Below are 27975 nucleotides of genomic sequence, written 5' to 3'. Positions count from 1 at the left end.
TTTAAGTTATATACATTTAGTAGCTATTTTCTCTTAAAAAATTAACACATCCACTTTATTAAAAAATTAACGAAAAATTGGGTGTTGATAAATTAAGCTTAATGTATAAGTATTTTGGTCTAGATAATGCACTTGACCCTTTAGACTATTTATAATGTTTATTCTTCACGATAACCTCAAACAAACAGTGCCCTGAGGTCAATAAATATGTTTCATGGAACATCTATATTATTATTATTACATAGAATAATTCGTAATGACGTTTTATAAGAGACTATTTAGCAATAAATAGATACTAAATAATACAATAAAATAATAAATAAATACAAAATAACTTATATATAAAATAATAAGCTGATACTGTTTTAGTCACAGCGCATGCGCGCTCTGTCTCCCTGCGTGCACGTTCCCGAAGAGGCGCTCAGCGTGTCGCGTGATAAAGGATCTTTGCGCGGGCGCGGTGACGGTGCTCGAGCTCACTTCAGCGGCGCGTGTTTGTATGTTTTGTCTAGTTTTGTGTAGTTTCTGTCACGGCGGTTGTTGGTCATCAGCACAGAAGCGGCTTAAATGTAGATCAGCGAAACATGGCGGGTGTGTATAGACATACACACACACACACACACACACACACACACACACACACACACACACACACACACACACACACACACACACACACACTTCAAACTAACACACACACATTAACACAACCTCACAAACATTCTAACTGGGTTGTGTGTTTTCGCAGATTTGTCTCTGCTGCAGGACTCACAAGAGGACACGGACGGATGTGAGTTTCATCTCGCTGTCTCTCTCTCTCTCTCTCTCTCTCTCTCTGTGTGTGTGTGTGTGTGTGTGTGTGTGTGTGTGTGTGTGTGTGTGTGTGTGAGAGAGAGAGAGAGAGAGAGAGAGAGAGAGAGCGTGTGTGTGTGTGTCTGTCTGTCTGTCTGTCTGTCTCTCTCTCTCTGTGTGTGTGTGTGTGTGTGTGTGTGTGTGTGTGAGAGAGAAAGAGAGTGTGTGTGTGTGAGAGAGAGAGAGAGAGAGTGTGTGTGTCTGTCTGTGTGTGTGTGTGTGAGAGAGAGAGAGAGTGTGTGTGTGTGTGTGTGTCTGTCTGTGTGTGTGTGTGTGAGAGAGAGAGTGTGTGTGTGTGTGTGTGTGTGTGTGTGTGTGTGAGAGAGAGAGAGAGAGAGAGTGTGTGTGTGTGTGTGTGTGTGTGTGTGTGTGGAATTAAAATAGTGTTTCAATGTAATTCATATAAACATACAGTTGATCATGTGACACTCACCTATAGTACTGTGATGTATCAGATGCTACTGAATGCCATGTTAATATACCATGTTGTTTACATGTTCTGCACAGGATAGACAGACAAATAGACAGACAGACAGACAGACAGACAGACAGACAGATAGATATCTTCCTACAGCACATGGGGAACTGTCATGACATCATCAAAACAAACTTCATATGTATGCTGTCACAAAAGATGTTTCATCTTTATATCGCACAGTGACAGTTCACTGATCTCTCAAATCTGTTTTCTACTGTTCTTCTCTGGTGAGTTTGTTTAGAAAGAATGATGTGTTGTAAGTATTGTTGCGTCTCTGTTAGTTGGTGTGGATGGATACGGCTCCGACTCTGACAGCATCATTATACCTTCAGCGCTGGACTTTGTGTCTCAGGATGAAATGTTGACTCCTCTGGGGCGACTTGATAAATACATCAGTAGCGAGAACGTCTTTAACAGGTAAACTTGTGCGTCACCTCATTTGAAACTCGCACTGAAAGTGTGCCTGTGTTGGGTCTTTAACATGAAATGCCGGATGATGTTCTACATTTAGCTATAATATGTGCAGTATACAGCCAGAGAACACTCATGCACAACTATACTCCACCATCAGGGTTAGCAAGGTTACTTTTAAAATGTATTTCACTACAGATTGCAGAATACATGCTGTAAAATGTCATTTGTAATATATTCCGCCAAAAAACTGCTTTTGTTTCAAAAGTTCCAACATTACAAATATAATTGATCATAGTGTCCAAAAACATCTCCAAACAAATAAAAGATAATAATTGTACATAAGAACTAATTACACATGCAAACACAACAATGACTAAAGGTTTGCATAGCATGCAGACATGATTTTAGTCATGAGATTTCACAGAATGAGTTTCATTCTGTGTCATTTGAGTCATCATTGAGTCTGTGTCGTGTATTTGGCGCCATCTCCTGGTGGTCATATGTAACATTGTGCTTCATGTGGATTATCTAATGATCTATACATCTGATTATCTTGTGTGTGGACTCGATTGAAAGATAATCACAGACTCGAAGTAAGGCTTTATTTACGTTTATTTTTCATGAAGCTATAAGTGAAGACACGGCATTTAAGCAACATCAACATAATTGTCCAAGACATATAATTAGCTGTTACTCGCTAGATTTTTGTCAGCGAGTAAACTTTGCCCAGCCCTAATGTCGATGACTCAATTTCAAGAGTTCTCACGCATGTTAAGTACCCCAAAAGTACCGAAAACCTTGAAAAGAAGGCGAATCCTTAGAAGAACAATAGGGCCTCTGCACTTTCAGTGCTTGGTCCCTAATAAGCTTACTTAACAAACTGTGCTTTTCTTTGGGAATTGTTTTTAAACCACTTTATACTAGGCAGTTTACAAAATATTGTGCACAGTGTTCAGTAAGTATTCAGTTCTGAGCACCGCCCATTGCTTTGAATTATAATGTGAGGTATTTAGTGATGGACGCTCTGGGGTCAAGACCTTTAGTTGCCATGGACACTAACGGTACCACACTACTAACCTGTGCACACATATGAGGCACACGCAGGCATACAGACATGTGTTCTGTACTGTGTATATTGTTCATTTCAGGCAGATGGTGGCGCGCAGTCTTCTGGACACACTGCGAGCGGTCCGTGAGGACGAGAGAGAGTGTGTGTCCGTGCTGGAGAGGATAGACCGACTCGCAGATGACTTGGGTACACTTATATATGTTGTTATATACTCTAAACAGTCCTCTTCTTATATAGTGTCTTTCACATATGCATCTCTGTCTTACTAAAATGTAGGAAACCCCTTAGATGTCAGGGAGGGGATTTATTTGCGTTCCCTTGCAATACGTTAAAATACAAATTTAAATTACTTGCACAAATGAAGACATAAAATTATAAATGTAAACTGTCATCTGTCCTTAATAATATAATAAAGTGTTTCTTTAAGCGCGTGTCTGTTTATAATATTTATTCGATAATAATAATAATAATAGCCTAGTAATAATAATTTAATACATTAATGGGAAAACGAGTCAATTATGGTCTTGACGTGGTCAAAGGCATCAGCTAATTGCTGAAACGCTAATTGTAATTGCTAAGATTTTAATTATTATTCTTCTGCCCTAAAACTGATCATGCAGTCCAAACAGTAAGGCCTAGAGACATGAGACTTTGGGAATGTTAGTACTCCGGCTGGCTATGCATGCGCATGTTCTTTTCCTGAATGGCCTATAGGTGGCGCTGTAGCAAAGGCTTTTAGGGCCATAACTCCTGAACCGCATGTCAAACTTGTAAGTGCTTTATATTACTGGTATCGCTGACTCAAGACAAACAATCAGCTATCTCCGAATTCATTTCTGGCATGAATTATTCTCAATTTGTAATTTTAATTTTTTTGTGAAAACATATTTTTGCAAACTGGTCCTTGGCTTTTCGACCAATCGGATCCAAGTGCAGAACGATTCTCTGGAAACCCATTATCAATAAATATAGAAAGAAATATGGCAAAGCGTATGAAGCGAGTGTGGCCACTTTTTGCAAATGCCTATAACTCTTGAACAATATGAGATATTTTCACAAAACTCAGGAAATGTATATATGGGGTCATTCCACAGATTTAATATTGCAAACTATTGTTTTGAAAAGTCGTTTAGGATGTCTACTTTGTGCATGACAGTCATTTGTCCAAAAATAGTTTACAGACCGATTGTTTCACTTTCAATTGTCTATAAACACAATTCCAGTGGGTCAGAAATTTACATACACCAAGTCTAAATGTGCCTTTACGATTTTGGAACATTCCAGAAAACGATGTCAAGCCTTTAGACAATTAGCCAATTAGCTTCAGATAGGAGGTGTTACTGAATTGGAGTTGTACCTGTGGATGTATTTGAAGGCCTTCAGATTCAGTGTCTCTTTGCTTGACATCACGGGAACATCAAAAGAAATCAGTCAAGACCTCAGAAAACATTTGTGGACCTCCAGAAGTCCGGTTCATCTTTGGGAGCAATTTCCAAACCCCTGAAGGTGCCACGTTCATCTGTACAAACAATAGTACACAAGTATAAACACCATGTGACCACACAGTCATCACACCGCTCAGGAAGGAGACGCATTCTGTCTCCTAGAGATGAACGTAGTTTGTGTGAAAAGTGCAAATCAATCCCAGAACAACAGCAAAGGAGCTTGTGAAGATGCTGAAGGAAACGGGTGAACGAGTATCTAGATACTCTGGAATGTTCGAGTATCTAGATTTCTGGAATGTTCCAAAATCGTAAAGGCACATTTAGACTTGGTGTATGTAAATTTCTGACCCACTGGAATTGTGTTTATAGACAATTGAAAGTGAAACAATCGGTCTGTAAACTATTTTTGGACAAATGACTGTCATGCACAAAGTAGACATCCTAAACGACTTTTCAAAACAATAGTTTATTAAATAAATTAAATAAATTAAATTAAATTAAAATAGATCCACAGCAAAACCAGTCCTATATGGACATCACCTGAAAGGTACTCAGCAAGGAAGAAGCTGCTGCTCCAAAACCACCATAAACAAGCCCAAAGTGCACATGGGGACAAAGATCTGACTGGGGAAATGTCCTCTGGTCTGATGAAACACATATTGAACTGTTTGGCCATAATGACCATCGTTATGTTTGGAGGGAAAAGGGTGAAGAACAGCATCCCAACCGTGAAGCATGGGGGTGCAGCAGCATGTTGTGGGGGTGCTGCAGGAGGGACTGGTGCACTTCACTAAATAGATCACGAGGAAGGAATCATATGATACATCTCCACTTTCTGAACAACTGTGCCTCAAGGACTATTGGTGTCAATCAAATCGTTTGTTAAATATTTGAGATTATTTAAAAAAACAGAAGTTTGCAAACTAGTCCTAGGTTTTTTACGTGACAGCAACAAAACCTGTACAGGAAAAATATATGGGTGTGGCCTAGATCAATAATTATATATATATATATATAAAAACATAACTTTTTTATTTGGAATGGCTATATAAGGGAAATATGAGCATTGGTGGCACTATAACAGTCAGACATGTTAAAACACTATATCTCTGGGTATTTAGCTAAGATTGCTGAAGATGATATTGCTTTCTCTCTATTTTAGGTGCTTGCAGGCTATCAGAATGATACTTTAAATCTTGTAGCACATCCACTTAAAGTCCCTATGCCACTTGAACCCTGTAATTGCTGCTTGCAGCTATATTTATTATTATTATTATTATTATAAACTTTCCTCAAGAAACTCATCTTCTCTAAACAATGCAACAAATAAAATAATGTATGTAAATGTTTAGTAAGGTGATGATGTGTAGTTTAAAACCCCTTCTAGTACATGACACGGCATGCATCTCTGGAGCATAAATATAGGGAAGCCTGCTTGAATCGCACATAATTGCCTGCTCTCACATGATTCGCGTGTCTGATAAAAGACATATTTAGCGCTTCTGAACCCTGTCCGTGTCTCATGTGAAGTCCTGCCCACTGATAGATACATACACGATATACATGATATAGCAAATATCTAATGATTGACACTAGATCGTTGTGTTTGAGTTTTGAGTGTGTTTCTGTTAAGTTGACTAAATGATGTTTGTCCCGCAGAACCGACTGTTCGAGCGGAGATTATGGAACAAATCCCACACATCGCAATATTCTGTCAGGAGAACAGACCCTCCATTCCTTTCGCTTTCTCAAAGTACCTCTTACCCATCGTCGTGAGATACCTCGCCGACCAGAACAACCTGGTGAGTGTGAGAGCTCTCTGTAAAGCTGCAGGTCACTCTGGAATCGTTTATTGGAGTTTCGTTGTGGTGATAAAGGATTTTAACTGTACTTCCTCCTGTAAGGTTCGTAAGACGAGTCAAGCAGCGCTGCTGGTTCTTCTGGAGCAGGAACTCATCGACAGAGGAGACGTGGAGAGTCTGGTGTGTCCCATGTTAGTGGACCTCACCGCTCCCGACAGCAATGATGACATCAAAACCGAAGCCATGGCGGTGAGCGTGCATCCTTCTGCGTGAAACACCACTGTAGGATACTCTTAAAGACCCCTGTGTGAGTGTTAAAGAGATTGTGTTTGATTTAGATTATTTGTAAGATGGCACCGATGGTGGGCAAGGACATCACAGAGCGACTCTTTCTGCCGCGATTCTGCGAGATGTGCTGCGACTGCAGGATGTTTCATGTGCGCAAGGTGGGTGATTCTGATTGGCTCATGCTTAGCAGGTATAAAGAAGGTAGTCTCTCCTCATTGGCTGATTACAGATGTGTTTGACAGGTGTGTGCGGCAATCTTTGGTGATATCTGCAACGTTGTTGGAGGAGAAGCCACAGAGGAGCTTCTGGTATGTTTCATACAGGGGAACGTGGGGCTAGTTGTCACATGCTGTATCTAAGTAACTACAAAGTCCAATCAAGAGGCATTTTAATTGCACTTAATTGGATCTGTTGAACACACGACAAACATTTGAACCTGTTGATACGCAATCGCCCGCACATGTGGTGATGTCACTCTGCTTACATTAATATATAATTTACCATCTATAAATGTAATTAATGTTAACACATGATACATCTTGTCAAAGGTCTACAGGTTCAACATTGATATCTGATCTCTGTTTCATGATAGTAATCTTCCAGAAACAGTAATTGAGTTATTTGTGCAGGAGTACAAATGAAAACATGCAATATCAAAACGGGACTTTTATTATGAAAACATGCAATATCAAACGGACTTTTATTATGAAACACGCGATATAAAACGGACTTTTATTATGAAAACATGCAATATCAAACGGGACTTTTATTATGAAAACATGCGACATCAAAACGGGACTTTTATTATGAAAACACGATCGCCAGATGAATGCAGTTCAACACACTTGGGTCAATCGTCCATGACAAGCGTTCATTAAAAACATCCAATCGCACTTTTTGTCCATAAAAGTGATAAATGTGAGAAATATTGATATATTCTGCATTGTTTACATGAGATCTCGCCTTCATCATCATTCTTCATCTAACTGCAATGTGAGCAGCATTCATGCTGTAAAACTGTTTATGATCTGATATATTAGAGTCTCATAAACAAAACCAGCCCGTCTCCAAAGTCTGTTTATAAAAATGTGGCGTAGTTTTATTCATAATAGTCGAGCAGTGCCGTCAGATTTAGTGTCGTCTTGAGAGGCGGAGCTTAATTTGACTCTGAACACTTCCAGAGATTTGACAGAGATTAAAGCTGCAGGAACTCATTTATTATTAAATCATCTTCAGATTAGAAACGAAACTTCTTTAGACTCGTGACTTTGAGCACATTGTATTTCTGGGGTGTCTTCGCACTTTTATTATTGTTTTATTAGATTATAAAATCATGTTCAAAATATTTCCATTACTATAAACTTCAGCTTCTCTAACTTTAATAAATAACAACAAATATTAATTGTGAAACTTGTGAAATAAAGTCCAAAGTGTCTCTTTCAAAAGATGCTACAACTGTGTCCAAACTCCAAACGGTCCCGTAAATACAACCATTTCAGTTCAGGCCATTGTCATGCTTTGTGCTCAATGAGGGGCGTTCAACAACAGGTTAAATAATGAATGAATAATGAGCCACAATGAAAAACTCTGTATTAAGGTGCATTGCAATATTATTTATTTAAAAAAATAGAAAATGTATATTTAAAAAACAGATAATTTTACTGATTCTGCCCTGCAACAGTTAAGTTGAGCATTCAGTAATCGGGTTTGTAATTAAGTTTAATTCGTAATGGGCATATGTCCTAAAAATAAAGAAAACAAACTACTCAACAACATAAAACTACACTTTTTTTTTTTTCTTCAGACATTTGCATTTATTATATATATATATATATATTTTAGCACTGCCATTTTTTTCTGTGTACTTTAAACTTTACACATGAAACATATTAGTAGTAATATACACATTGCATGCTAACTGTTACAAACGAACACTTTTTGATTGTACGTTTGTGTATAACACTTGGGATTCAAAGTATTTTTATTTTTTCACATTAATTTTACACGTCTGGTACAAATACCTGGATAAGTTAAATGATGAAATGCCTTTTGAGCTGGTTGTAACTGGTGCAGGGTAACATGACATATTACAGACCATTGAAAATAGGTACAATTCTGCAATTTGCACATGGATGCACATTGAGAGCCCCATATCTCTGGGACTGACCCCAATAGGGCTTTAAAAATGAAGATACCAAAAGATTAGTTTGTTCTGAACCAGACTTTAAAAGTATATTAAGATATCTGTAAAACTTCTGGAGTTACAGGCACGCCAACTTTGGAAAAAGAACATGTAAAGTGCTTTTCCCCACTTTTGAAACTGTCACCATTGGGATATAATGCAACAAGGATTTCTGAAGTCAGCTGATATTAGTAATAGATCTATTAATATCTGTGTACTAATACAATCATGATGCTGACACCTTTCTAAGGGTGTTTATTTGACCTGTAGTTCTGCTCCAAAATCATAAGTGGAAATTGTCATTTTGAGCCCCTTCTACACAATAATGGATTACTCAGAGTGATTCACATACGGTTTGCTTGAGTAAAGAACAGCTAGCTGATTTGATCAGATGATATTGGTGAGGGGTTCATAGCTCAGTGTCATGTGATTGAGTGCAGGTTTGATGATGTCATCAGCTGTGATTGTTTAATTGTTGTTCTCTTCCTGTGGTCAGTCAGCACTTAAACCTCTTCCTCCCTCTGTTTCCTGTCCAGCTGCCGCGGTTTTTCCAGCTTTGTTCGGATAATGTGTGGGGCGTTCGGAAGGCCTGTGCCGAGTGTTTTATGACCGTATCCTCTGCGACGTCTCCTGAAGTGCGGCGGACGAAACTGGCGTCTCTGTTTATCAGTCTGATCAGCGACCCCTCTCGCTGGGTGAGTGCTACTGTCAGTTAAATCAGGATCAGTTTATTTACTCACCCTCATGTTGTTCCAAACCTTGTTGTCCTCTGTTGAACTCAAAAGGAGATGTTTAACAGAATGTTCACGCTGTTTTGTTCAATATAAAGTGGCTGGCGAGCTTCAAAATGTGCACGACACACCATAACCGTAGTCCACATGACTCAGGCGTGATAATCCAAGTCTTCTGAAGTCATATGATGGATGTGTGTGAAATTGTAGTGATCTCTCGTGTGTTAATCAGGTGCGTCAGGCGGCGTTTCAGTCTTTGGGTCAGTTCATCTCAACATTCGCCAGCCCGAGCAGTAACGTGGGTCAGTACTTCAGAGACGAGGGCGACTGGAGCAGGACACACATGCACAGGTGAGACTAGCGCGTGACGGACAGATGAAGACGTTTAGAAGAATCAATATTCGCTCACTGATGACTCGTTTGGTCTCGTTTTTTTCTCGATCGCTCGTTTAGCGCAAACGCAGATGCTGCGTCCAGCTCGTCCTCTCGCAGCAGCTCGCAGGAGACGCCAGCGGTCTGTCCGCAGCAGGACTGTGTTTCCCAAAATCCCTCAGTTTGTGAGGAACAGGACGGAGCTCTTGTGGGTGAGGAGGGTGGAGGTGAGGAGATCGCAGACGTTCTGACGGGTGATGAGTCCTGCTGCTCCGCTACTTCTGATTGTCCCGATTCTAAGTGCCTTCCTGAACCAGAACCTGTGGAGGAGCAGAACCCACCAACCACAGCGCAAGAAGAGCCCACTGCAGGCGAGACACTAACCTCCCCTCAGAGCCTCCAGGAGAACATCTCTGAAGCTTCAGGTCCATCAGCAGGAGAGCAGCAGATCTCCGACCAGGAGATGTTCAACTCTTTCCACTACTGGAGGACGCCCATCGCTGAGATCGACCTGGAGCTGCTGGAGGAGGAGAAGCAGCCGCCACGTCTGATTGCGGCTCCGGCACTCGGCAGGAAACAGCTGGAGGAACTCATCGAGAATCTGGAGCCACATATTGATGACCCTGATGTCAAAGGTGAGCAGAGCCTCTTAAACACTACGATAAGAGCGCAGACTTGAGATGGTCGTTTAGTCCCAGCCCTTTTGCAAAACGGCAAGCTCTAATCTGATTGGCTGGTTTCATCTGTCAGTCCAGCAGAGTTCCCCGACTGCTACAGCGAGAACTTTGAGGAAGAACTCGTCACTGCATTTGACACGTTTGTCATCAAATCACTGATACCTTTTCAACCAGTTTGAACAGAGACACTGCATCAGTTAAGCTAGCTATACGACATCACAACGCGAGTATATAGCGCTTCGTTTTCATATTCCCTCCTTCTGTTTGTGCTAACTCAAACATTTTGTATAGCTATAATGTAGCGGGCGCTAAATTAAAACCATCTGCAAATCTCTTTAAGTATGAATACGTGTACGAAAAATAGGCTTCAGTCACGCATCGACAACACATGTTTTTAAGGGGCGTTCACAATACACTGTGCTCCATTCACTCCCATTCAAATGCTTCTGAACGCGGGCACCGAAAGTGCAACATCGTGTAGGGATGCCCCGATGTATCGGCTGCCATATGCCGCATTAACATAAAAACGGCAATATGAGAAACCGATGGATCATTTTATAATTATCATCACACTTTATAAAACTCTTTGAATTCAAATGCACAATCCAGACATAATAGCCACAGAATTTACATTTACATTTACATGCATTTGGCAGATGCTTTTATCCAAAGTGACTTACAGTGCACTTATTACAGGGACAATCCCCCCGGAGCAACCTGGAGTTAAGTGTCTTACTCAAGGACTCAATGGTGGTGACTGTGGGGTTCGAACCAGCAACCTTCTGATTACCAATGTATTATACAGTGCACTTATTACAGGGACAATCCCCCCGGAGCAACCTGGAGTTAAGTGTCTTACTCAAGGACTCAATGGTGGTGACTGTGGGGATCAAACCAGCAACCTTCTGATTACCAGTTATGTGCTTTAGTCCACTACGCCACCACCACTGCATTATGACCCCTCCAATGTAGAAGGGTTAGCTCTCATAAGAACATAATATTATTACATTTATAATAATTCTTGATCTCACATTGAGGAAACAAATGCCGCTACATATGTGACTCTTGTGAAAGCAGCACTTACCTATATATGATGGGGTAAAACCATCCAAAACACTTTTAAAACCGCCAACTTTGAGTTCTGAGACATTGGTATGTTATTCAGTAAAGCTGAACGATTGATCGAGTTAAGATTGAACTCACAATAAACTTGAAAGGCTGCGTTTAAAAATAGACTGCGATCAGCTCTTCAGTCGGCATTGTGTAAGCACGCGGCGCCCTCTAGCGGTCTGGAGAGCATTTCCCATGATCCATTACAGCACTATAGAACTTAAACTGCGTTTTGTTCCTTTGGTAACTTTTCATTTGAACTGATGTGGTGGAGATTTCCGTTGAACTGCCCAACATAATGTTTGCATAACATGTGTTTGTGATCTATTATATACAGTACAAACATGTCAGCTGTGAGTTCTGTTGTTTTGAACTGCAAAAACTCAGTTAACACAAATAAATGTTAATATCGGTGCCCATAAATCATTTCTGAATGAAAAGAAATGCTGAAACATTCAATATTTCTTCTTGCTTTGTACTCTAAAGGACATCATTCATGAGGTAAACATTTGTGTGAACCACTACAGCGTTTCAAATTGTCTCTTCGTAGGTCAACGAGGTCAAAGTTGAAATTGTTTGAACGTTGAGCACCAGCGGCAGCACTGATGCTCCATAGACCTCAATAAATTCATTAGCGTTGATGCGGGTCATGAGGATGTCGCTTAATTGACACGCTCCTTCAATGTTTCACTATAAAAAGGTGCAATGTGATTGGTTGCTTTGCAGGTGTCCTGTCTAAGTGGGCGGATCTTAGCCATAATAAGCTGCACCTCCAAAAATAAAAACAGTTTACAGATTGTGAACCAACCCTAACACATGCAATTAAACATTTTAATTACGTTGAGGCAGCTAAAAAAACAGACAATCAACAAACATATCTTTGGAAATAAACCCAAAGGAACAACAAACACCTCACCACCAGGGCAAAGATGAACTCTAATGCCGCGGTGCATTCTGGGACATCACATGCACATCTGGTTATGATTTCTTTTGTTAGTTGATTTAAGGGACCTTCCGTTTTACACATTTAAATTGATTGCACTTATTGAAAGTTACACAAAAAATCCCCAAATTGTGCCATTTTAATGAGCTGAATTCAACGAGCAGCAGAAATGCATTTTTGGAGTGAATGTGTAGACAAACACATCAGGATACGAGCATATCGAAGTATTGTGTTGTATTTACACTCAGCAGTTTGTTCAGAAACAACAGGCTCTTATAATCACCGCTGGAATAAAGGAGCTTGTGTTAGTGGAAGGAAACCAGCACAGGAAGTTGCACAAACATTGAGCTGTAAAACAGAACGGAGAGTGATCGAGAAGGTCAGCAGGTGCACTACAGCATTCATGTCATGTTTCTTGTTCTGAAGGAACATTTGCCTTAAATCTGATATCCCTAAATAAAGCTGCAGTTACACACGGTTCCTTTATCACTAACACACAGATTTGAATACACAATAACAATCTGATTGATGTGAATTGTGTTTGTCTGATTGTGTTTCAGCACAAGTGGACGTCCTGACGGCCGCTCTGAAAGCTTCAGTTCTGGACTCTGGGAATGAAAACACATTCATGGAGCCTCTATCGGCCCAATCCAACCCCTTCTGCTCCCAGAACACACATGAACCCCTCACAGATGACACGCAGGTGAACATCACACACCTGTCTTAGCTGTGTTTGTGTGCCGTACCTGATTTATCCTGTAGAGACCCGAGTGAGACGGCTGAGTGTGTTTAACATTTCTCTTTGTGATTTGTAGCTAGCAGCACCTAATTAACATGCAAATAAATAAACAATTGTGTTCCTGAAAATCGACGTACTCGTATGTGGACAGCGGGACTCAGTTGTGAAATTATAAATAATATCAAACTATAGAAAGTCAGATTTTTTTAATCAATTAATTTGTTTCCAGGAGTGTTGATTATTCATGATTTTGATACGTTAATCAGAACTTTTGATCAGATTTTAGGAGTGAACGCACTTAACTGCATAGAGAGCTATAGGATGCTCCCTTGCTCCCTATTTAGTGCATGACTTAACCTCCAGTGTGCTGTCTGTCTGCACTGGTCTCAGAACAGTTATAGAGAGCTATAGGATGCTCCCTTGCTCCCTATTTAGTGTATGACTTAACCTCCAGTGTGCTGTCTGTCTGCACTGGTCTCAGAACAGTTATAGGAGAGCTATAGGATGCTCCCTTGCTCCCTATTTAGTGCATGACTTAACCTCCAGTGTGCTGTCTGTCTGCACTGGTCTCAGAACAGTTATAGAGAGCTATAGGATGCTCCCTTGCTCCCTATTTAGTGTATGACTTAACCTCCAGTGTGCTGTCTGTCTGCACTGGTCTCAGAACAGTTATAGGAGAGCTATAGGATGCTCCCTTGCTCCCTATTTAGTGCATGACTTAACCTCCAGTGTGCTGTCTGTCTGCACTGGTCTCAGAACAGTTATAGGAGAGCTATAGGATGCTTCCTTGCTCCCTATTTAGTGAATGACTTAACCTCCAGTGTGCTGTCTGTCTGCACTGGTCTCAGAACAGTTATAGGAGAGCTATAGGATGCTCCCTTGCTCTCTATTTAGTGCATGACTTAACCTCCAGTGTGCTGTCTGTCTGCACTGGTCTCAGAACAGTTATAGGAGAGCTATAGGATGCTCCCTTGCTCCCTATTTAGTGCATGACTTAACCTCCAGTGTGCTGTCTGTCTGCACTGGTCTCAGAACAGTTATAGGAGAGCTATAGGATGCTCCCTTGCTCCCTATTTAGTGCATGACTTAACCTCCAGTGTGCTGTCTGTCTGCACTGGTCTCAGAACAGTTATAGGAGAGCTATAGGATGCTCCCTTGCTCCCTATTTAGTGCATGACTTAACCTCCAGTGTGCTGTCTGTCTGCACTGGTCTCAGAACAGTTATAGGAGAGCTATAGGATGCTCCCTTGCTCCCTATTTAGTGTATGACTTAACCTCCAGTGTGCTGTCTGTCTGCACTGGTCTCAGAACAGTTATAGGAGAGCTATAGGATGCTCCCTTGCTCCCTATTTAGTGCATGACTTAACCTCCGGTGTGCTGTCTGTCTGCACTGGTCTCAGAACAGTTATAGGAGAGCTATAGGATGCTTCCTTGCTCCCTATTTAGTGAATGACTTAACCTCCAGTGTGCTGTCTGTCTGCACTGGTCTCAGAACAGTTATAGAGAGCTATAGGATGCTCCCTTGCTCTCTATTTAGTGCATGACTTAACCTCCAGTGTGCTGTCTGTCTGCACTGGTCTCAGAACAGTTATAGGAGAGCTATAGGATGCTCCCTTGCTCCCTATTTAGTGCATGACTTAACCTCCAGTGTGCTGTCTGTCTGCACTGGTCTCAGAACAGTTATAGAGAGCTATAGGATGCTCCCTTGCTCTCTATTTAGTGCATGACTTAACCTCCAGTGTGCTGTCTGTCTGCACTGGTCTCAGAACAGTTATAGGAGAGCTATAGGATGCTCCCTTGCTCCCTATTTAGTGCATGACTTAACCTCCGGTGTGCTGTCTGTCTGCACTGGTCTCAGAACAGTTATAGGAGAGCTATAGGATGCTCCCTTGCTCCCTATTTAGTGCATGACTTAACCTCCAGTGTGCTGTCTGTCTGCACTGGTCTCAGAACAGTTATAGGAGAGCTATAGGATGCTCCCTTGCTCCCTATTTAGTGAATGACTTAACCTCTAGTGTGCTGTCTGTCTGCACTGGTCTCAGAACAGTTATAGAAGAGCTATAGGATGCTCCCTTGCTCCCTATTTAGTGCACAACTTAACCTCCAGTGTGCTGTCTGTCTGCACTGGTCTCAGAACAGTTATAGGAGAGCTATAGGATGCTCCCTTGCTCCCTATTTAGTGCATGACTTAACCTCCAGTGTGCTGTCTGTCTGCACTGGTCTCAGAACAGTTATAGGAGAGCTATAGGATGCTCCCTTGCTCTCTATTTAGTGCATGACTTAACCTCCAGTGTGCTGTCTGTCTGCACTGGTCTCAGAACAGTTATAGGAGAGCTATAGGATGCTCCCTTGCTCCCTATTTAGTGAATGACTTAACCTCCAGTGTGCTGTCTGTCTGCACTGGTCTCAGAACAGTTATAGGAGAGCTATAGGATGCTCCCTTGCTCCCTATTTTATTTAAAATCTTTTTTTTTTTTTTTTTCATATCAAATGAAACTACAGTTACAGTCAAACAGGTTTCAATATAAAAACATAAAGAGATTTCTTACCAGAGGCACTTTTGTTGGCGCTGTCATTAAGAGCAAATGCATTGATCTTGAGCTACATGTTTTACATATCATCAGAAGATTAGTTTAAGGGCAATCACCCAGAACTAATATTTTATATATAACAATGTGTGTGTGTTTCAGAGGCGTGACTCCGCCCTGCAGGTGACCCGTGATGATGATGACTCGGATGTGAGTGACGGCAGCGTGAACCCTGAAGACGACGAGCACAAATCCAAACATCAGGTGAGTCTGCGGTCTGAATGATGCTTTAACCCATCGTGCTCCGCTCTGACAGCGTGTCTGTACTGCTCTCTGCAGGACGTGGTTCCTCAAGCATTACTGGATCAGTACCTGTCCATGACGGACCCGTCTCGCGCTCAGACCGTCGACATGGAGATCGCCAAACACTGCGCCTACAGTCTGCCCGGCGTCGCGCTCACGTTAGGACGGCAGAACTGGCACTGCCTGCGAGACACGTACGAGACGCTTGCCTCCGACATGCAGGTCAGTCGCGCTCATGCCAGAGTTAAAGATGTTGATGCTAACGCTAATACTACATGGGCTTTGTGTGAGATTGCACAAACCATCATTCACATCAGTCTGATGTTTCCTCTTCACCTGCTCTTCATGTCGTCAGTGGAAGGTGAGGAGGACGTTGGCGTTCTCCATCCACGAGCTGGCTCTGATTCTGGGTGATCAGCTGACCGCGGCTGACCTGGTGCCCATCTTCAACAGCTTCCTGAAGGATCTGGATGAGGTTCGGATCGGAGTTCTCAAGCATCTCTACGACTTCCTCAAGGTGTGACCTGGACTTCCTCTTTCTTCTAAACAAACACCGTTCATGCTAATTTGATGATCAGCTGCAGTTAGATGTTCAGTACTCTTTCAGCCCTATTTAACACATTTTAGCATGTTTAAATTAGGGATTGGCATTTCCAGAAACACTTGTGGTCAAGTACTCGAAATAAATAATGAATCGATTACTCATTTTCAATTTTGATGCATTCACAAACTTAACCAAGAACGGTTTCAAAATAAAGTAACTTTGCTTTTCTTTTGGGGACGTTTGAATAATATGAATAATGCATTAATAAAAAATGGGGGGAAATAAATGTAAAAAACGTTTGCTGTCACAGGAGCTTAGAAAAATATTTAAAGGTTTAGAGCATCAAAATAAAACGGAAACGCAAGTTTGCGACAATTTCAGAAGTGTATTTTTCCATTTAAATTTAGTGCATAAATCCTGTCGATACGTCAAGTGTCATGAAAATCTAGTTTGGAAATTTGTAGAGAAAAATGGCATTATTGCAAATAAAAAAATAAAAAGTGGTCACATGACCTAATTTACATCCGCCCTCACAACAAACAGCGAAGCGGGTAATTTATTTCTAGAGCACAGTTAAAACTCTATGCCAAAGTGCTGTACTAGTAGTATTAAAACAATTCAAATTCAAAAGAAAAGGTAACAAAATATAAAACCACACAAGAACAGACAAAATTCACATATCAATCACTCAAAGGCCAAGGAACACAAGTCTTAAGTTGCGATTTGAAAATATGAAATTTGATTTGAAGGCAGGCTGTTGCACAGTTTAGGCCCAATTATAGAGAACCCACGATCTCCTTTAGACTCCAAGCGGGAGCGTGCCATCTGTAGGAGGAGTTGGAGCGTGCCATCTGTAGGAGGAGTTGGAGCGTGCCATCTGTAGGAGGAGTTGGAGCGTGCCATCTGTAGGAGGAGTTGGAGCGTGCCATCTGTAGGAGGAGTTGGTCCTGGAGGAATGCTGATGGAGGAAGGGTTCTGATAATAGGGTGGTGCTAAACCATTTAAGGCTTTAAAAACAAATAGCAAAATCTTAATCAATCCTGTATTGTTATTTTTTTTATTGTCTCCCCAATTTGTAACACCCAATCCCCAATGCGCTCCAAGTCCTCGTGGTGGTGTAGTGACTCGCCCCAATCCGGGTGGCGTAGTGACTCTCAGTTGCCTCCGTGTCTGAGACTGTCAATCCGCGCATCTTATCATGTGACTTGTTGAGCGCGTTACCGTGGAGATGTAGCACGTGTGGAGGCTTCACGCTATTCTCCGCGGCATCCACGCACAACTCACCACACGCCCCACCGAGAGCGAGAACCCCATTATAGCGACCACGAGGAGGTTACCCCATGTGACTCTACCCTCCCTAGCAACCGGGCCAATTTGGTTGCTAAGGAGACCTGGCTGGAGTCACTGAGCATGCCCTGGATTCAAACTCACGACTCCAGGTGTGATAGTCAGCGTCAATACTCGCCGAGATACACAGACCTCCCCATCAATCCTGTATTTAAGAAAAGGAATCACCATTAGGACTGAGAGGGACATATAACTGAGTGTCATCAGCATATGAGATATTATGCTTCTTGAAAATAGAGCCCAATGTAAGCATGTATATTGAGAATACGATTGGTCCCAGAACAGAACCTTGTGGAACCCCACATGTGAAAGGTACAGAGGGAGAGTTCCCAATCGTAACACTCGCAGTTCTATCTGAAATGTAAGATGCTGTGCCGTTTACTCCCACCTCACATGAAGCCGGTGTAGAAGAATAGTCTGGTCTACTGTCTAAAACTCAGCGCTCTCGTCAAGCTAAACTAAAATGGCTGATCTCCCAGAGTCCAAAGTGAGTCATCATTTACCTGCAGAAGTGCAGATGTTATGATCCATATTATGCTTCTTAAGAAGAGGCGTGACCTCTGCATGCTTAAATCAAGAAGGAACGAGGTCGTCTCTTAGGGAGCCGTCCAAAATGGATAAAACAATTGGACCAACGGCACCCATCACTATTGTAAAGAGCCGAGCATAATAACATCAGCAGAGGAGGTCGTTAGTTTCATCTGTCGGATTGGATAATTTAACTCTAGGAGAGAAATGGATTCAAACCCATCTAAATGTGCAGAGGAGATGATTGACCTTATGTGGCGGCTGTGGTTCAGGTGGTAGAGCGGGTCGGCCGCTAATCTCAGGGTTGGTGGTTTGATTCCCGGCCCACATGACTCCACATGCCGAAGTGTCCTTGGGCAAGACACTGAACCCCAAGTTACTCCCAGTGGCAGACTAGCACCTTGTGTGTGTGTGTGTGTGTGTGTGTGTGTGTGTGTGTGTGTGTGTGTGTGTGTGTGTGTGTGTGTGTGTGTGTGTGTGTGTCGCCTCAAGACAGGAGGTGCCAACCGGAGAGGGCACTTTAATTATTGTGTGAAAAAGAATTTGAGGTGTGTGGGAATTATTAGAAATTATCTCTGGCCTTTTTTTAGCATCCTTAGCGGAGCGCTGATATGCAGATAGACAATTCCTTAAAATCTCCAAGGACACTTGAAGTCTTTCCCATTTGTGCTCCGCTTTGAACATGCCTGAGAGCGCGTATCCTTATTTAGCCAGGGCTGAGTCTTACTGCTGGTTTCTTGCATTTAAAAGCAGCAATGCAATCTAAGTTCCTGTGCAGATGGCATTAAACATACTTATCTCTCGGCGTCTACGTTTGACAGGGAATGGTGCATAACAATAGAAGCAGAGCGGAAAGCATCAGAGAAAACTGGATCGAAAGGTGCAAATAATACCCAGACAAACTGGAATTCGAAGCCTGGCTTGGGAATAAAGCTCTGATAGACAAAATGGCAAATTGGAATACCAAGTGACAGAACAAGATCAAGGAATGTGTGTTGGACCAGTTCCAATGTTTTATGAACTCATTAACCAGTGGTTTGGACGGGCAGCACACATGTGTGATGATGTTGTCAGCTGAGGGCAGAACCCTTAATATACTTTGGAGGCCTGTAAATAAGGGCCCGGAGTACCAGACTGGGTAACTGAGCCTTCAATTGTACTTTAGAAGTCCGTAAACGGCACTTAAAACTGTGGCCAAACTCCCACCACGTCCTTCACTTCTGGTGGAGCTGAAAAAGTCACAGTCGCTTGGAGAAAGTTCGGATAGAGGATCCAACTCGCCAACATTGAGTCCAATTTATGTGAAGTGAAGAAATTGTTTAAAAGGAAAGTTTTACTGGACGGTGCGTGGTGGAGTTTCCCATCCTCCGGCATAAGAGCGTCTGATGATATTGTTGATGGCTTGCGATATTCCGGAGTGAACATTTGGTAAATCCGCGCCTTTTCGGATTATCTGCGGCCTCGCTGAAATTGGAGCACACTGCGATGGTCCCGTATCTGGACGAATGGTCCGGAGGCAGGTGTATACGCTCCAGTGAACGGCGAGGGATGCCGTAACCGTACCAGTCAGCATTTCCATGCAAGACATCGGTCACGGACCAGGGAAAAACACTTGGACTGATGCGGAGACTCTAGTTTTACCCAATTTCATTAAAGGTACTGTAAGCGATTTTAGCTGTTGGATTAGCCACACCCCCCTCTTCCCAAAACCCCGCCCATCAAAAATACCAAATGAGCTTTATTGACACCATATGAGCAGAAACGGTTGAAAACAACAGCAGCTAAACAGCGCCCTCAACTGGCAACTGTTATGAACAACATGGCATAAAAATGGCATTAAGCCTCAATAATTGGCTGCAACTACAATACTATGAGAACGTGTAGAATGATTGACAGCTGGAAAGCGTCATTGTCCACGGACTCATTTTTGTCCACTTACAGCAGCTTCAACTTTATTCTTCATGGATGTTTTCCAGACTTTTAATGGACTGCACATTCCTGATTGACATGCTGGTAAACGAACAAACCACAATAAACTGCCCTGTAAGCCGTTATTGACTGTTGTTTAAGTTCTGAAGTGGATGCTGGTCAATGAGAAGTCACCTGAAAAACAGCTTTTTATTGTACTGCAATAACAGACAGTTTTCAGAAAATAAATACGATTCCGTGCCAAGGGGATTATAAAAGTGCAATATTAGAAATCATCAGTGTACAGAGACGGATGGTATACCAGAGCTGTATGGGCTCATAGGTGTAATATGTGTGTATATAACGTAACGTGTTGTGTATTAAGTTTGTGTCTTCCGTTGAGTGTTTACCACATCTGAAGTGTTTCATAATCTCGTCATCAGGGAGTTTCTGTTCCTCATTTTCCTGTCGCATCAGGAAGCACCACCGCAGACTGTCTATAGATGTGTTCAGAAAACAATACTGCCATTCTGTATACTAGAGAAATGGGATGTGCAGTAGTATGCAACAATAGTATGCTGCATGGTCACATGACCTCACTACAATAGTTTAATTACGTGATTGACACCGTTTTCTATTTTTAATCCAGTTTTGTTTAAAATATTAATGTTGTTAGTGTGAGTCGAGATGTTTTAAAATGTCAGAGATTAATAATAAAATCATTATCATAAATTATCAATAAAATATATCATAAATAAAAATAGTACAATATATAAAAATAATAATATATATCATAAATAAAAATAGTAAAATATATATAAAAATAATAAAATGTATCATAAATAAAAATAGTAAAATATATAAAAATAATAAAATGTATCATAAATAAAAATGGTAAAATATATAAAATAATAATATATATCATAAATAAAAATAGTAAAATATATAAAAATAATAAAATGTATCATAAATAAAAATAGTAAAATATATAAAATAATAAAATGTATCATAAATAAAAATAGTAAAATATATAAAAATAATAAAATGTGTCATAAATAAAAATGGTAAAATATATAAAATAATAATATATATCATAAATAAAAATAGTAAAATATATAAAAATAATAAAATGTATCATAAATAAAAATGGTAAAATATATAAAATAATAATATATATCATAAATAAAAATAGTAAAATATATAAAAATAATAAAATGTATCATAAATAAAAATGGTAAAATATATAAAATAATAATATATATCATAAATAAAAATAGTAAAATATATAAAAATAATAAAATGTATCATAAATAAAAATAGTAAAATATATAAAATAATAAAATGTATCATAAATAAAAATAGTAAAATCTATAAAAATAATAATATATATCATAAATAAAAATAGTAAAATATATAAAAATAATAAAATGTATCATAAATAAAAATAGTAAAATATATAAAATAATAAAATGTATCATAAATAAAAATAGTAAAATATATAAAAATAATAATATATATTATAAATAAAAATGGTAAAATATATAAAATAATAAAATGTATCATAAATAAAAATAGTAAAATATATAAAAATAATAAAATGTATCATAAATAAAAATGGTAAAATATATAAAATAATAATATATATCATAAATAAAAATAGTAAAATATATAAAAATAATAAAATGTATCATAAATAAAAATGGTAAAATATATAAAATAATAATATATATCATAAATAAAAATAGTAAAATATATAAAAATAATAAAATGTATCATAAATAAAAATGGTAAAATATATAAAATAATAATATATATCATAAATAAAAATAGTAAAATATATAAAAATAATAAAATGTATCATAAATAAAAATAGTAAAATATATAAAATAATAAAATGTATCATAAATAAAAATAGTAAAATATATAAAAATAATAATATATATCATAAATAAAAATAGTAAAATATATAAAAATAATAAAATGTATCATAAATAAAAATAGTAAAATATATAAAAATAATAAAATGTATCATAAATAAAAATGGTAAAATATATAAAATAATAATATATATCATAAATAAAAATAGTAAAATATATAAAAATAATAATATATATCATAAATAAAAATAGTAAAATATATAAAAATAATAATATATATCATAAATAAAAATAGTAAAATATATAAAATAATAAAATGTATCATAAATAAAAAATAGTAAAATATATAAAAATAATAAAATGTATCATAAATAAAAATGGTAAAATATATAAAATAATAATATATATCATAAATAAAAACAGTAAAATATATAAAAAATAATCAAATGTATCATAAATAAAAATGGTAAAATATATAAAATAATAATATATATCATAAATAAAAACAGTAAAATATATAAAAATAATCAAATGTGTCATAAATAAAAATGGTAAAATATATAAAATAATAATATATATCATAAATAAAAACAGTAAAATATATAAAATAATAATATATATCATAAATAAAAATGGTAAAATATATAAAATAATAATATATATCATAAATAAAAAACAGTAAAATATATAAAAATAATCAAATGTATCATAAATAAAAATGGTAAAATATATAAAATAATAATATATATCATAAATAAAAATAGTAAAATATATAAAATAATAATATATATCATAAATAAAAATAGTAAAATATATAAAATAATAATATATATCATAAATAAAAATAGTAAAATATATAAAAATAATAAAATGTATCATAAATAAAAACAGTAAAATATATAAAAAATAATAAAATGTATCATAAATAAAAATAGTAAAATATATAAAAATAATAAAATGTATCATAAATAAAAACAGTAAAATATATAAAAAATAATAATATATATCATAAATGAAAATGGTAAAATATATAAAAATAGTAAAAATATATAAAAAATAATAAAATGTATCATAAATAAAAATAGTAAAATATATAAAAATAATAAAATGTATCATAAATAAAAATAGTAAAATATATAAAAATAATAAAATGTATCATAAATAAAAATAGTAAAATATATAAAAAATAATAATATAGTAAAATATATAAAAATAATAAAATGTATCATAAATAAAAAATTGTAAAATATATAAAAATAATAAAATGTATCATAAATAAAAATAGTAAAATATATAAAAATAATAAAATGTATCATAAATACAAATAGTAAAATACAGTAAAGTGCACAGGATGCACACTTCAGAAGTAGTATGCTAGTATGGTATTCCGTCCTATAATTACAGTGTGTCAGTCAGGTGATGTCACCGGTTAGGGCGCATCCTGGAAAACATCCTGGAAAAGTCACGGAAAAATGCCTAAATATCCTGTACAATAATGATTTGTCCTGGACTATGTGTATAATGAAAGGGTTTGAGTTGTGTAGTGGGCTAAAGCACCGAACTGGGAAGCAAAAGATTGTTGCAACCAAAAAATACTAAATTATATTTGATTTGCCATATTGTTAATTTTTTCTTTGCAGGCCCTTGTTTCAATTTACATTGAGGAATTGATTTTCCAATCAGAATAGTGCTGCTACAGAGGAACAGACAAGAATAATTAAACCCATATATCCTGTACACTATACATTATGACCTTGTGTGTTTGCTTCAGTATTACACCCGTTGGGCACGGGGAGTGTCCTGGGAGTGTCCTGGGAGTGTCCTGGACACTCCCATAAAGAGTGGGATCCCTGTTAGGGCGGGGTCACAGCTTGTTTTAGAGATGTCGTGACGTTTCTCTCCGTTCCTCTTGCAGCTGTTGCATCAGGACACACGGCGTAAATATCTGTACCAGCTGCAGGAGTTTCTGGTGACGGACAACAGCCGCAACTGGAGGTTCCGCTTGGAGCTGGCAGAGTACGACTGGCACTTCATTCATACACTCATTGATCATGGATGGTGTTCTGTCTGACTGTTGTTGGATATGTTGTGTTTCAGGCAGCTGGTGTTGTTGCTGGAGTTGTACAGCGCTCAAGATGTCCACGATTATCTGCGTCCGCTGGCCTTCTGTCTGTGCACGGACCGCGTGTCATCTGTTCGATGGACGTCCTACAGACTGGTACTGCACCACACATGTGACGTTTGAGAACACATTTACACCTTGCATTCACATGCAGTGCATCATGTACGTGACCACATTAAACCAGATCACTGACTCATGTCGGGAGGTGTTCAGGGACGGATTCTGACCACATGCAAAGGTGTAAATGTGTTTTTGTTATTTTAACTACATAATTAAAGGGACAGTTCACCCAAAAATCTAAATCCTCTCATCATTTATTCACCCTCATGCCATCCCAGATGTGTGACTTACTTTCTTCAGATGGACACAAATGAAGATTTTTAGGAGAATATTTCAGCTCTGTAGGTCCATACAATGCAAGTGAATGGTGACCAGAACTTTGAAGCTCCAAAAAGCACATAAATGCAGCATAAAATTAATCTGTAAGACTCCAGTGGTTTAATCCATGTGTTCAGAAGTGATATGATAGATGTGAGTGAGAAACAGATCAAACTTTTTATATTCTTGTAAAAATCTTCATTTGTGATCTGCAGAAGAAAGTCAAACACATCTGTGCGAGTGACATGAGGGTGAGTAAATGATGACAGAATTTGTATTTTTTGGGTGAACCGTCCCTTTAAAATGCTGGAATATCTTGTGTCCTGTTTTCAGATCACTGTGTGGCTTCACTCATGCATTTGAGATGAGGAGCATGTGAAGCGCTTTATCAGTGCTTGATGTGACATGAACATCATTAACTTCTCCTCGCCAGCATGACATATAGCTTCGGACGACACCAATACATGTTCAATGAAGGAAAAAGCCTGAGAGGCCCTTTACAGGACGGGCGGGAATGTTTTAACTTAACCTGTGTCACATGATAACTCGTGGAAAGACCAGTTGTTGTGGATAAAACACAGGTTGTGCAGCGCTCGAGAGCACTTTATAAACATCTTAAAGAAGGTCGTAATAATCAGCAAAACTGTTCTTACCAAAACTCTGAGCACGCCTCCGCGTCAATCAATTATTCTCCTGCTCATGTGTGTGCATGTGATGCAGTGAGTGTTATCAGATGATTGTAGTGCTGAATATAATATATAATAATGTTACGGGTGTTTGAAAGCCCTGCTGATAATGCCACATCATGTCAGATCTCATTTCCAGATGAAACTTTCAGAAGATAAACATATAACAGTTTAGAAACATGTGATCACGTGTTCAGTACTTTATGTTTCTAACATAATTCTGTATATTTCAGTGTGGCAGAATTATCATTTCTGTTCTCATCACTGTTGCCCTCGTTTAACTTTGTTAGTTCATGTTAACTGATGTAACCTCATTATGAAGTGTTCCCATCATGGTACTATAGTGAAACCAATCAATTATAATTTTACAGCATCTTGGTTGATGTTTTTAAAATGTTAAAACATATGTTCATATTACTTTAACATATTTATTTTATTATTATTTTGAGGGAAAACATGTTTTTTCTATTGTAATAATGTAGTGACCATAATTGTTTTACGCTAACTTTTAAAATTATTTTTATTATTTTATTTTATTTTTTTTTATTATTATTTTGACATTGTAATAATGTAGTAACCATAGTTGTTTTAAAAACGTTTTTAAAAACTTAAATTTTTTTAATTTTATTTCTTTATTTGTATTATTATTTTGATGTTGTTTTTTTTTTTCTATTGTTTTATTATCATAGTTTTGGTTTTCTTGTATTATCACTATGAAAGTGTGGTTCCTGTAGTAAAACATGGTACTTTATTGTGAGGTTGCACAAAACCACTTCAGAGTAAAAGTCCCGCCCTGTCCTCTCAGCGGCTCAGAGTGATGGAAAGCACTAGAATTATCCATCAAAGTCAGAAGTTCAGTTTCCACACGGATGTAAAGTAGTGTTCCTGTGCGAGTAACTTTGGTCATGTGATCTCAGTGGAGACACATGTGACTGTAAGATACACTGAAACGCTGTAAACGTCACTTTAACCTCACAACGTTCATGTGACTTGTTGTTTCAGGTCAGTGAGATCATCAGGAAGTTGTCGTCGTGTTCGTCTCTGATGGCCGGTTTTCTCAGCGAGCTGGTGGAGAAGTTCTGTCACTCTCGGAAGTGGTCCGGACGCCAAGCGTTTGCCTTCGTCTGTCAGGTGACACACATCTGTACTTAAACTGAACGTTATTTCTGCTGAGCACTAAAACAAGTGCGCCTTTATTTATGTGTCGCCTCGTGTCATCAGCTGTCTATAGAGGAGGAGTGTCTGTCTCTGGATCAGTTCTCGGAGCATCTGCTTCCTCCTCTCCTGCAGCTGGTGTCTGATCCGGTGCCCAATGTGCGGGTGCTGCTGGCGAAGACCCTGAGACAGACGCTTCTGGAGAGAGGTGCGACACACACCTCACACTGATTTAATGTTGTTTACGGTGTGTGTTCACTCCTGACTTGTTCTCCTGCAGAATATTTCCTGAACTCGGCGTACTGCCAGCAGGAGGCGCTGGAGCACACGCTGGTCGCCCTGCAGACGGACATCGACAAAGACGTGAAATACTTCGCCAGCGTTCATCCAGGAAGTTCACGACTCAACGAAGACGCCATGAGCACCACCTCATCTACATACTGAACACGCACAAGGACTCCGATTGGCCAGAGAAACAAACGCTTCTAACAGCTTTCCCAGAATGCACCTCACTACAACTGGGGGGGGTCATTCTCATTTATTTTGCCACAGAAGCCTTAAACATGTCTTCCTTTACAGCAGGAAATACTTGAACCGCTGGAGAAATCAAACTATAAACTGTTCTCATGTTCAGGTCGACGGGTCCGTTCTCTGTCTGTCTCTCATGACGTTAGACCTGTCTGTCTGAAGCGAATGTAGTTCATGTTTGTTTTTAATGTTCGGTGCAGCACATTGTTGTACTGACGGACTCACGGCTGCATATAGAAACACATGTCATGTTTTTACCCAGCATCACGAGCGGCCCATCTCAATATGAACTCGCGTCACTTGAAGCCTTTGAGTATTTTAATGCAAAAATGATCATCTGCTCTTTAGATGTTCTGTATATATTATTCTTTTGTTTTTCATCATGAATAGCATTGATGTTATTCTCTTAACCTGTCCAGAATAAAATTTCAGATACAATCGTTTGCACTGTTGTTTTGTCTAAGAGCATTAAATGTAGTTCTGTAGGAGCTGTGTGCAGGTCAAACAAAGACTTTTATTTTGTACATGAGTCATAAATCTCTTGTTTTGTTTTTGACTATCAGGACAAAACTACGACGTTTATATTTCAGAGTCCTGTGGAGTTGCACTGAGAGACTCATCCAGAACTCTGAGAGCTGAATGTGGTCATGTGGTCACTTACAGAAAGGATTCTTTGTTCATGAAACACTGATTATCAGACGAGTCTCAGCGAGCGTCTCTCTTCACTGTAAATAGAGCGACATCATTAGACACCTGTGTGCTCCATTCACACAACACGCACAAAGATGCACATTCACACGCAAACACAGACACACACACAAACAAACTGACACACAAACACTCACAGATACACAAACAAACAGACACACACTCACAGATACACAAACAAACTGACACACACAAACACACAAACAAACTGACACACACACAAACAAACTGACACACAAACAAACAGACACACTCACAGAT

The 27975-nt window shown here is 38.6% G+C and overlaps 1 protein-coding gene across 1 annotated transcript; it reads left to right on the top strand.

Moving 5' to 3' along the window:
• Positions 1–434: 434 nt before the first annotated feature.
• Positions 435–27437, top strand: ppp4r1 (protein phosphatase 4, regulatory subunit 1). The gene is made up of 20 exons (XM_052114212.1): positions 435–591; positions 749–790; positions 1612–1747; positions 2893–2999; positions 5918–6060; positions 6163–6309; positions 6399–6506; positions 6591–6656; positions 9067–9225; positions 9494–9612; positions 9715–10268; positions 12924–13066; positions 15793–15894; positions 15970–16155; positions 16289–16450; positions 24053–24153; positions 24235–24355; positions 26326–26454; positions 26545–26686; positions 26759–27437. Exons 1-20 carry the CDS (start codon positions 585–587, stop codon positions 26920–26922), a joined length of 2838 nt encoding a protein of 945 aa, XP_051970172.1. The 5' UTR covers positions 435–584; the 3' UTR covers positions 26923–27437.
• Positions 27438–27975: the final 538 nt, after the last annotated feature.

This window comes from Xyrauchen texanus, chromosome 41 (genome assembly GCF_025860055.1).
Source record: "Xyrauchen texanus isolate HMW12.3.18 chromosome 41, RBS_HiC_50CHRs, whole genome shotgun sequence".
Taxonomy (NCBI): Eukaryota; Metazoa; Chordata; class Actinopteri; order Cypriniformes; family Catostomidae; genus Xyrauchen; species Xyrauchen texanus.
The sequence above is the reverse complement of the archived record's forward strand: the minus strand, read 5'-3'. Positions and strand labels throughout refer to the sequence as shown.

Excerpts from the sequence above, each read along its gene's own strand:
- ppp4r1 (XM_052114212.1), top strand. Across the intron at positions 6,507-6,590 it reads GGATGTTTCATGTGCGCAAG|GTGTGTGCGGCAATCTTTGG; the intron begins GTGGGTGATTCT and ends TGTGTTTGACAG. Across the intron at positions 26,687-26,758 it reads ACAGACGCTTCTGGAGAGAG|AATATTTCCTGAACTCGGCG; the intron begins GTGCGACACACA and ends GTTCTCCTGCAG.